At 62.3% G+C, this 11,262-nt stretch overlaps 2 protein-coding genes across 2 annotated transcripts in view; one reads left to right on the top strand and one right to left on the bottom strand.

The window, feature by feature from the left end:
• The window catches only part of TRPM5 (transient receptor potential cation channel subfamily M member 5), a 22,216-nt gene extending 21,612 nt beyond the window's left edge, over positions 1-604 (bottom strand). Inside the window, exon 1 of the mRNA XM_004389435.1 lies at positions 488-604. Within this exon, the coding sequence (XP_004389492.1) occupies positions 488-604 (117 nt within the window). The remainder of the gene's footprint in view (positions 1-487) is intronic.
• Positions 605-718: 114 nt separating this feature from the next.
• KCNQ1 (potassium voltage-gated channel subfamily Q member 1) overlaps positions 719-11,262 on the top strand; it is a 379,201-nt gene continuing 368,657 nt past the window's right edge. The window contains exons 1-9 of the mRNA XM_004389436.2: positions 719-857; positions 1,992-2,026; positions 2,099-2,323; positions 3,371-3,554; positions 4,125-4,144; positions 4,352-4,428; positions 4,545-4,637; positions 6,784-7,027; positions 8,597-8,639. Coding sequence (XP_004389493.1) covers positions 719-857; positions 1,992-2,026; positions 2,099-2,323; positions 3,371-3,554; positions 4,125-4,144; positions 4,352-4,428; positions 4,545-4,637; positions 6,784-7,027; positions 8,597-8,639 — 1,060 coding nt within the window. The remainder of the gene's footprint in view (positions 858-1,991; positions 2,027-2,098; positions 2,324-3,370; positions 3,555-4,124; positions 4,145-4,351; positions 4,429-4,544; positions 4,638-6,783; positions 7,028-8,596; positions 8,640-11,262) is intronic.

Genomic DNA, 11,262 nt, shown 5'->3' on the forward strand with positions numbered 1-11,262 from the left:
ACCGGGGGGGATGGGCTGTGGAGGGCAGGCCCTGGGAGGGGAAATGAGCACGGGGCACAGGCACCAGAGGCGCAGGGAGTACCTGGGCACTGGGGGGTGACACTGGGGGCGGGCACCAAGGCGGCCGGCAGGAGGAAAGGGTTCCTGACTCTTCCTGACTCTTGGGGGCAGGGCCCAGCAGTCCCCACCCTACTTGGGGCCCCGTCTCCTTCTTGGGGACCCAAGGGGCTGGATCGAAGAGGGGTCCCGATCGCCCTTGCGCCAGGCCACCTGGGGCTGCTTCCCCCAGTGCTTCTGACCGCTTAGGCAGACCCTGTGGGCCAGCAGCGTGGGGCTATTGCAGGGCCCCCACACCCAGAGGGACACCAGCTCCCACACTGCCATCAGGGCTCTGGGCGCTGCCCAAGTTTTCAGGGGAGGAGGTGAGGGCTGAGCACCGTCCAAGGGCACAGCGGGGGTCACTGGGGCAGGGGGCGGCCGCCCTTACCTTGCCACGCTTCTTCCCAGACCCACCGAAGTCAAGCTCGCCCCGGCACAGTCTCGGCCCCCACTGGTCTCCAGTGTCCCCGGGGCTGCCGGCACGGGGGTCCTGGGCACCCTGCATGGGGGCCTCTCTGCAGGACAGAGCATCGGGGAAGCCCTCGCCCCAGCCCACAGGGCAGAGACCTGGGTGCCCCCACGAGGGCAGCTCTGCCCCCTGATCGCCAGCCCCACCATTATGGCTCTGACTAGGGGGGGGCTGAAGCCGGTGCCCCTCCCCCACCCCCCACGGGCTGACAGCCCGTCCGCACTCACCTGGGTCCAGGCGCCTCGGGCCGGCCGCTCCCGTTGCTGCCTCTCATCAGGCAGCTTTCGCGGTGGGTATCCTGGAGACCCGTGAAGACTTAGCCCAGGACTTGCAGCCTTCCTGCCCCCATGGCCCACCCCAACCCACACCCCCGTTGGCCCCTAGACAGGGATGGGTCACCTGGGCAGAGCAGGGAGGGCAGGTGAGAGGTGAGGCAGGTGACATGGCTCAGGTGCGGGTGGAGGGAGGGGTGAGGTCACCCCCAGAGGCTAGCCCCATTGCCCAGGTGGGCCCAGGAGGCCAGAAGGGGCGGCCCTTGCCCAAGGTCACACAGCACATCAGTGGCAGATCCCAGTCCCCCAGGGGTTCCCCCACTGCAGCCTGCGTCTCAGCAAACGAGGGAGAAAAACCCAAAACGGCGACCCTACAGGACGGAGTAGAGCTGCCCCCTAGGGCTTCCGTGCAGCGGCTGGTGGATTCCAACTGCTGAGCTTTTTGGTTGGCAGCCGAGCACTTAACCACTGCGCCACCAGGGCTCCAAATGAGGGGAAGAGGCTAAAAAAGTGGGCAGCAGTCAGCCCTCGCCCAGGCGGTTTGCTCACATCTGACAGCCGGCGTGGCGGGAACGCCACCCCTTTATGCTAGAGGGACAGCAGGGCAAGGCGGTGGGGGGAGCCGTGGCCTGGGACCTGCCCAGGTTTAAGAGTCGGGCTCCCCCCACCTACCAGTTGGAGCACCCCGCGCCTCCTAGCCACACTGCCTGCCGCCTCCCAGCTGCCTGACCATCCCAGGACCACAGCCCGGCCCATCCTGGCCTTGCTCCCACCCTTCCTGCAAAACTCAGTAGTGGGAACAAGCCTGTGTCTCCATCTGCTCCCCCAGAACTGAGCACAGGCCGGTCCGGGGCACAGCAGGGGACCCCGGACCCTGGGACCAAGATGTCCTGAGAGCCTGTGGGCCAGTGGCCCTGCGAGGTCCAGGAGCCTCGTGTGGCCTGTGGGCTCCATGAGCCCAGGTGGACCGTGGCTCCCCAGCTTCTGTGGGTCCCTGGCCACCAGCGAGTTCACTGTCCCCAGGCTGCTGTGGGCAGGGAGCAGGCCCCACACCCCATGTCAAGCCTGGGGTGGCCGGCAGCACCCTCGTCCTGCCAAGCTGTTTTCAGCCTGTCCTGAATCAGCCCCACTCTGCCCTCTCACTGCCCCAGGTGTCCTGGGGGGTGTCCACCACGGACGAGACTCTGTGAGCAGAACAGAAAGCCTTTTGTGGCCCCTCCCGGGTCCGTCATTCTTAAGGCGGCCCTTTGTTCCTCAGCCTGGGCCCACCTATGCACGCAGGAGGGAGGGCAGCAGGCAGGGGCCTAGGCAGGGCACCGAGGCCGAGGTCCTTGTGCCTGCTGACCCAGCAGTGCCTTGGATGGCGGCCCCGGGGCAAATCCGGCCGAGCTGTGCAGCGCGGCAGGCCCCCACCCCCTGGGCCCTGCCTCCACCTGGCAGGGCTGGCGCCCTGCGGTCTCCCCATGTTCTCCACACCCTCAAGGTACCCCAGGAAAGGGATGCAAATTCCACCACCTCCTCCCCTCCCAGTGCAGGAACTTGGGGGGCAAGGGGCCCTCGAGGAGCAGGATTTGAATACGGCCTCCCAAGCTGGCAGAAATTTGCCTGCTGGTTTTTAATATGGGAGGCCAGAGTCGGTGACCGGCCTTGGAGAGGCTGCTGGGTGGGGGCCTGGCTGCCCAGTGGCATATCCCTCGCCACATCTGGGCACGTGCCCCATAAGTGGGTGGCTGGAGGTGCCCCCTTGCCCAAGGTGTGGGGGGCCTGGGCCCCAGCCGTGACCCTTGCCTGGGGCTGGGCTGACCTGGGTGACTATACTGTCCTCGCCAGCCCTGTGGGCCTCTGGCCTGTGATCACAGGTGGGACCCCTGACCTCCCAGCTGACTCCCTGGGGGTGGCCCCCAGCCTGGCCCCTTGGTGACAGTGCTCAGGTGCTCCCCAACCTCTGTGTAAGAAGCCAGGCAAGGACCCTGGCCACCAGCCCCTCCTATGCCCACCTGGGGTATCCCTCCCACGGGGCAGGTGGGGCTCCTGGGTCACAGAAGCCAAGCAGTAGTGTTGAGGGCCAGCCTCCTGTCCCCTGGAGCCACTGCAGTGCCCCCCACACCTGAGGCCTGCCCCACCCACTAGCTTCTCTGGGCAAAATAAGGGGGCTGCCCCACCCGTGATGCCCAGGCAGCCCTGACAGAGACCCGGCCCCCAGCTTCCCTGCTGAGAACTGAGGGGTATTGGGCAGCGTGCCAGACGCTAGGCAAATGGGGCCACCAGGAGGGGGGCGGGCAAGGGGGGGCAGGATTTGCATGAGCAGGTGCCTGGGTCTATAACCAGCCCCCCCACCCCGTGGGTTCTGGGAGCCAGGGAGCCAGGGGCCCGATGGGACCAGTGGCCGAGATCTTCCCAGACAACCCCTAGGAGGTGGCGGCTGCAGTCAGGGCACTGGGGCTCCTGCTGGGGGGAACGGCCACCTCTAGCCTGAGGCCATCACAGAAGGCATTGGCGAGCTGACTGCGGCACCCCTGTCTTTCATGAGGGCCCGGCGTGGGGCCGAGATGGGCAGGCTCTGCAGCCCAGGGTCCCAGCCCAGGCGTCCCCCTGTCTGTGTGACCTGGGGCACGTTCCCTCACTCTCTGGGCCCATCTCCTCGTCTGTCCACATGGGCAGTAACGCGGAGAAGGCTCCAGAATGGTCCCTGCATGCAGCAGGCATGAAGTCAGGTGTGTCACTCCCCCTTGCCAAGATGAGGGGTCTCTCTGGGGCAGGAGGGGGGTCTCCCTGGGGCTGGGGGTTCTCCCTGGGGTCTGGGGGCGTCTCCCCTGGACTGAGGGGTCTCCTAGGGCTGGGGGTGGTCTCCCTGGGGCTGGGGGTTTCTCTGGGGCTGGGGGGTCTCCTAGGGCCGGGGGGGCAGGGACGTGAAATCTGACTGCCAAGGCAGTTGCTGGGGTCGGGGGCATGTCTGGAATGCCGCAGCCACCTCCCTCCTCACCCCACACACCCCAACCCACCAGGCACCTGGCTTCAGAGCCCCCCCCCCCAGTCTGGTCTGCTAGGACAGGCACTGCCCGAGGGTCTTGGACCCGAGCCCATGGGGTCGCCCCTCCCCATGCCTGCCTCACACACTGGCTTTGGACAAGGGGCAGAGGACAGCCTGTCCCCCAGGGTCCCGAGAAGAGAGGCCACCTTCCCAAACGCAGTCCGAGGAAGGTGGGGTTCATCCCACGCTGAAGATGTCGAGATGTGGCCAGGGCCCCGCAACACCTGAACCTACCTCCCCTCCTGCCCCCCAGCCTTCCAGCCCCGAGAGCAGGTGGGCACTCCTGCCCCCAACTTGGGCACACCTACCTGCCTGCCTTCTGCCCGGTGCCCTGGCATGTAGCTGCTGGCCCGGGTGCAGGGAGAAACCCTCTGCCCACCGCACAGGGTGCGCCTGCGATCCTGCCCTCCTCCCCCAGCCTCACCCCTCCTCCCAGCCTGGCCCCTCCTCCTCGACCTCCTCCCCGCCCACTGCACCCAGCACCTGGGCAGCAAGCGGGCTCCGGGGAGCCAGGCCCTTAACAAACTCGGAGCCCAGGTCCAGCCTTCCACCAGAGGGTCAGCTTCTCTCTGTATGATTAGCCCCAGCCAGCCCGCAGGGCAGGTCCCGTCTAACGGGGCAGCCCTGGTGCTGAGCGGTGATCTGACCCTTGTGGTTGCTCCCCCGCCCCAAGCTCAAGCCTGGGTGTGGCCCGCACTCTGACGTGGGCCTGCGTGGGGCTCCTCGTGCCTCAGTTCCCTGCCGAGCCTGCTTCTCTCTCCAGCAGGTGGGAGCAGGAGCTGCCCCCCGCCACCAGAGCACGAGGCACACCGAGGCTGTCCGAGCCGTCCTATGGAGGACAGGGCAGTCAGAGAGACTGCCCTGGGGCCCCTCTTCCCCTGCCTCCCCACCCCCATACCTGGGAAGGGTGGTCCCGGCAGGAACTGTGCATACACACTGGCCAAAGTCAGGGCGGCCTCCATGGCGTGCCTTCTTGGGGAACTGGGGCCGTTAGCGCCGCATGGGCACCACCCCCTCATCTGGCGGGGGGGTGGGGGGGCATGGGTGTGTCCTGTGGGACTCTTTCATCTGGCAGGGCAGGGGCCATGGGGGTTCCCTGTGGGACCCCTTCATCTGGCAGGGCAGGGGCGATGGGGGTGCCCTCTGGGGCCCCTTCATCCAGCAGGGCAGGAGGCTATGGGGTGCCCTGTGGGGCCCCTTCATCTGGCAGGGTGGGGCCATGGGGCTGCCTTGTGGGGCCCACAGTCCTGGGCTCACACACTCATGTTCTTCAAGCTTCTGACCCCTCTAAGCCTCAGTTTCTCTGTCTGTAAAATGGGGATCCTAACAGGCCAGCTTCCAGGGGGTTGTGAGGATTCCATGGTGTCTCAGTTCTCTACTTCTGTTGTAACAGAAATACACATGGATGACGTTAACAAACAGAAATATATTCTCTCACAGTCTAGGAGGCTAGAAGTCCGAATTCAGGGCGCCAGCTCCTGGGGAAGGCTCGCTCTCTCTGTCGGTTCTGGGGGAAGGTCCTTGTCATCAAACTTCCCCTGGTCTAGGAGCTTCTCAGTGCCGGGACCCCGGGTCCAAAGGCGGGCTCTGCTCCCAGCTCTTCTTCCTTGGTGTTAGGAGGCCCCCCTCTCTGTTCCCTTCTCTCTCCTTTAATCTCTTGTAAAATAAAAGGTGATGCAGGCCACACCCCAGGGGAACTCCCGTTACAGAGCATCAGGGCTGTGACCTGCTTGCCTCCCACCCTAATCCTCAGTAACATGACCTAATCCTGCCTCATTAACATAACAGCTCACTCCCACATGGGACCATAACCACAGGCAGAGAGGCTAGATTTACAACATATCACAAAATGGAGGATACTCAGCTCACAAAATGGCAGACAACCACACAGTACTGGGAATCATGGCCTGGCCAAGTTGACACATATTTTGGTGGTGGTGGGGGGGACACAGTTAAATCCATGACACATGGGTAACACACAAAGAGAGCAGAGCCTGGAAAATGCTTCTGTACCCTCTTCTCCAAGGAGACCCCTGCCCAGGGACCCCTCACACCCTGAGTTTCCAGGAGTGTTAGGGAACGGCTTTCAGGACTCACGCTCTGGACACTGGGGCCTCTGCAGTGTTGCCAGCTGGCCACTAGGGGACACCGTAGGATCACAGTTAGGTGGCCATCCACACACCCTAGCCCCGTTTGGTCACCTGGAGCCTGCAGAGAGGTGACCCTGGCCTGAGGTCCGTAGGTAAAAAATGGGGCAACTCGGAAGCAGGGCATCAGGTAAATCGGACTCCAGGGCAGGGACCCCAAAAGCCCAGGGCCTGAGCCCCTGTAGGGTCAATTCTAAGAGGGCAGAAGGGCCAGACCCCAGCCCAGAGCGGGGTCGGGGGTGGGTGCTGAGGGATCAGAGAGGGGCCAGAGGCTGGGGTCCACGGCTGAGTCACAGCCTGGCCTTCAACGTCCAGCCTGGCTTCATAGCCACCGCTTTGCCCTGCCATGGAGCTGCTGGTGTCTGCGGGCGCGGAGCCTTGGTGGCGCAGTGGTTAAGAGCCTGGCTGCTAACCAAAAGGTTGGCAGTTCGAATTCACTAGCTGGTCCTTGGAAACCCTGTGGGCCGTTCTCCTCTGTCCTATAGGATCGCTAGGAGTCGGAATGGACTTGAGGAGCAGTGGGTTTGGTTTTTAGGGCAGTATGTGAAGAGTGAGGGGGTTCCCCAGACCCTCCGAGTCTGTGGGGGCTGCGGCACACAGTCCTGTCTCCTCCTTCTGTCTCTGTCCCCACTACCCCCAAAGGGCCACTTGAGGGGCTGCAGCTGGCCTTCCTGGCCACTCCTCGGTCTCACCTGACCCCGGTCCAGTGCCAGATCAGGCCCCTCCCTGCTCTCAACCCTGCATGACTCCCCGTCACCCTGACAGTGAACTCCAAGCCCCGCAGCCCAGGAGAACAGCACCTGCCGGCTGCAGCCTCCCCTGTTCCCCCCACCCGCCCCGCTCTCCGACCATCGGCCTCCACTTGGCTCCCCCCATCGGTGGCTTTGCTTCTGCCACTCTGCCAGGGACACTCTTCCCCGTCAGCACCACTCGGGTCTTGCACCCACGCTCGTTCCCCACCCACTACACCGGCTCAGGGTGCTGTCCGTCGACCTCTGTTCACATTGCGGTATTCATTGGGGGTGGTACCACCTGCAGTGCCCTTTTCATTCCTTGTTTGCTTGTCTGTGTCTGCTGTCGGGGCCTGTCAGGCCTATGAGGGCACCTTCACTGCTGCCTGCCCCCTAGGCACAGAGCAGGTGGTCTGAAGTTGCTGAATGAATGAATGAGTGAATAAGTGAGTGTGTGCATGAGTGAGTGAATGAGCAAATAAATGAGTGAATGAATGAGTGAGTGAATGATTGAGTGTGTGAATGATTGAATGAGTGAGTGAATAAGTAAGCGAGTGCATGAGTGAGTGAGTGAGGGAATGAGTGAGTGAATGAATGAGTGTGTGAATGATTGAATGAGTGAGTGAATGAATGAATAAGTGAGCAAGTGCATGAGTGAGGGAATGAGTGAGGGAATGAATGAATGAGTGAGTGAGTGAGTGTCTGGGTGTGTCCATGGCTGAGCCCTGTGGGGCAGGGCTGAGGGGTCTGGGGGAGACCCGTGTACTGGGGGAGGCATTGGGGCGGTGGCTTCCTGGGCGGATGTGGTGGATAGCTGCTGGGGCTCACCCGCACCCACGCACACCGTCCAGGGGACAAGGGCATTCCAGGAGCTGACGGGAGCAGCCGGCTGCCCTCTGCTCCTCTGTGGCTTTATTTTTAGCACTTGCATCCCCTTTGCTGTAGCCAGAGGGGCAGGCATCGCACAGGACAGGGCCGCACTCATGTGGACTTCCTTTTGCGGAGAGGCCACATCCAGGAGATCGTGGCTTCAACGGGGGCCCTTCCCCACCAGACCTCTGTCCCCTGGACGGTCACTGGCTGGCACCCTCTGACCTTTGGCTTGCAAGGAGGATGATGACCAGAGAGGGTGTGTTACCGGGGGCTCCCATGGGTGTGGTGGGCCCCAGCGGGGCGAGGCCTCCTTTGACCCAGCCCAGCTCCTCCCAGCCCCTCTGAGGAGCCCAAGGTCCAGACTCTGGTGAGGAGGACAGCGTGGAGCACACAGCACTGCTGGAAGGGAGCGATGGGTCAGGGCTGCTGCTAAGTCGCCCTGGTCCTTAGGGACGTCACCTTTAGCATAAAGCTCTCCCCACTCCTTGTTGGAGGATGGTGGGGCCATGCTGAAGGGTGGCAGGGCCAGCCCTGGAGGACAGTCACCATCCATGGTCTCTGGGTTGACCCCGAGTATGGGCCAGTGGTGGCCGAGAGCCCTTGGGGCCAGCAGAGCCATAGGGGACCATTCCCCACCCCAATTAAGGGTGGTCACAGCAGGATGGATAGAAGGTCGCCCAGACTCACACCCCTGACCCCCTCCCCCAGTAAAGCTGTCTACCCCCTCCCCACCCTAACCCCCCACAAGACAGAGTCTGCTCCCAAGGCAGCAGCCCATGGTTCTGAAGCCGTGGTCCCATGGCCAGTCCTTGCTCCTAAAATGACCACTGGGACCTCCAACAGTCCAGGACCCTGCGTCCAGCGTTGGACCCTTGTGTGTGGCTCTGACCGGGGGAGCGGGGACTGGAAAGGGAAGGGACAGAGGGAGTGGCTCTCAATGCAGTGAGGCCTCTTGCCTGCATCCTGCTCCACAGGGCCACGGGCCTCCCCTGCAGCTGGCCGCCTCTGTGCGCTGCAGTAACCTCAGAGCATCATCTCCAACCCCCATGGCCAGCCCTGGGAGGGGGCCACCGAGGAGGGGCGGAAGCCAGGGAGGCCACACAGCCACCCAGGGGCTGAGCCAGGATGCAGAGCCACGTCTCCGGCTCAGGACCCACTCCCCTCCCCTCCAGCCACCTTGCCTGGAGCTTTCTGAAACTCCAGGAAGGAGACATCACGCCCCGCTGCTGAGGGTGGTTGGCGGTTCAATGGCAGAACTGCAGAGTGTCACGGAACCTTGTGTCCAGCTATGGCTGCAGGGGGGCCAAAGAGGGTGTGTCCACTCTGTGTGTGTGTGTGTGTGTGTGGACACACAGCACTCTGGGAGGCTGGCCCTGCAGGCACAGCTGGAGCTCAAGATGTGGGTGTCAGGCCAGGGAGACCATGGCCCAGACACTGCTCAGCTTCCCCTCTGTCCTTCCTCCTGGGCCCTTGAGGCCGAGAAACCGATTCTCCCTTCCGCCTGGTCTGTGCGAGAAAAGAAGTGCTCATGGCTCCTTAAAAAAGGGCATCTGTGGACCCCTGCCCCATTCTCTCAGGCCACCCCCATCCATCCCCTTGCTCCTTATCCGACCTCACAATCATTGCTGTAAGAAATGAGTAAAATAATTAAAATGGCTGAGGAGAAAAAGCGGAGGAGAACCAGTGGTTGAGAACTTTAATTGGAAATAGACTGGTCAAAGAATATCTATTGGGAAGGTAACATTTGTGCAAATATCTGAAGGAAAGGTGCTCCATCTGTCTGTCCACCCATCCTCCCACCCACCCATCACCATCCATCATCCATCCATCCATCATCCATCCATCCATCCATCCATCCATCCATCCATCATCCATCCATCCATCCATCCATCCATCCATCCATCATCCATCCATCCATCCATCCATCCACCCACCCACCCATCCATCCACCCACCCACCAGGCAACCATGCATCCACTCATCCATCCACTCATTCAGTCATTCATCCATCCATGTACTCACGCACCCATCCAGTTAACCTATCACTTATCCATCCATCCAACCACCCACCATCCCTCCCTCTGTCCATCCATCCATCATCTATCCATCCATCATCCATCCATCCACTTGTTTATCTGTCCACCTGTCCATCCATCCTCTCTAGTTGCCCACTCATAGCTTACTAAAGTCTCTTCTGCCTGGACTCACAGAGATGAAAGAGTCAGCCTCAAACCTCGGGATGCTCACACACTAAAGCAGAGGCAGCTCTTCCTCAGGCTCTGGGTAGCCGTGAGAGGGTGCAGAGCACTCATCCCAGCGTGTAAGGTGCTCATGGGTTGCTCACTAGGTTCACACGCCTCACAGATCAGACTAGGCACCACCTGGGCAGGGGCCATGCCTTCTGCTGCTTGGGCCTCCCCCACGCTGGAGCTGAGCTGGGCTGGGAATTCAGTAGGTGCCCAGTAAATACCGGAAGTGAGTCATTGCTGCCTCCTCTGGGCCTCTGTGCATCGCTCAGTATCCCTGTCCCTCCCCGCAGCCTGTCCCACTTGGCTGACACTTCTAAGTCCATCTTGGCTCAGGCCTAGCTGCTGAGCCAAGCCCATGGGAGCAGGCTCTGGAGAACCAGTCCAGTCAGCTGTAGGGGTGGGTGGGCATCAGTAGCAGATGGACAAGGTGGCGGAGGGTCTGCCCACTTACCCCAGGTCTCCTGTCCCCCTTCTCTGAGGAGCCAGGCCCCCCACAAGCCTCTCCAGCGCAGAAAGGCCTGTCGGCTTATTAGGTGCCCTAGAATGGGTGCTGCCTGGTTGAGGGGAGCCAGGAGGCCTGCTGCCCGGGGGAGGGTGGACTGGGGGTGGTGGGCTGCTGTCTCGGGGAGGTGCCCATGCGAGGGCCGGCGTGGTGACTGGAAGCTGATGTGTTCTCCCAAACAGCTCAGATGGCCCTGGCCCTGTGATCAGGCCAGGCAGGGCAACAAGGGTCTCAGGTCACCCACGGGCATGTCTGTGAGATGCTTGTGCCAAGGAGGGGTCAGATCAGTGCAGCCCGTTCTACAGCATGACCGTCAGACCTGAAACGGCAGCAGGCAGAGCAACAGGAACCAACTCATGACCTGCACACCTGGCTACCTGCCCACGAGCTGCCCAGGCACCCTCATGGACAGGCCAGTCACCAGAATGCTCCCCTCGGGGAGGGGGAGGCTCAAGGGCCCAGTGGGAGGGTGAACCGAGGTTGGGGAGGGTCCCAGGGTGATGGCAGAGCAGCCACAAGCCCCTTCTCGAAGGCCAGCCTCACCTGGCACCAAGCAAGTGCCAATGGGTCCCAGGACCTGGTGACTTTCGTTGAATTTGGAGACTTAGAATTGAGCCCCAGAGAAACATCCGGAAGGGCTTTCCATCAGATAGGCTGGGCCTGATGGTATCTATCGGGGGACTTCCTGAGTGCAGGGCCATGAGACCAGCTGGGGGGTGGTCATGTCAGGTCACCCCAGACCCAAAGTAGACACCGCAGGGGAGGGCTGTCCTATACCTGCAGTCCCTACACCTGAAGGGAGTGCCACACTTACACCTCAGGGGAGGGCTGTCCTACACCTGGGGGGGGAGTGCCACACTTACACCTCAGGGGAGGGCTGTCCTACACCT

Source organism: Trichechus manatus, unplaced genomic scaffold, assembly GCF_000243295.1.
Source record: "Trichechus manatus latirostris isolate Lorelei unplaced genomic scaffold, TriManLat1.0 scaffold00244, whole genome shotgun sequence".
Classification (NCBI taxonomy): domain Eukaryota; kingdom Metazoa; phylum Chordata; class Mammalia; order Sirenia; family Trichechidae; genus Trichechus; species Trichechus manatus.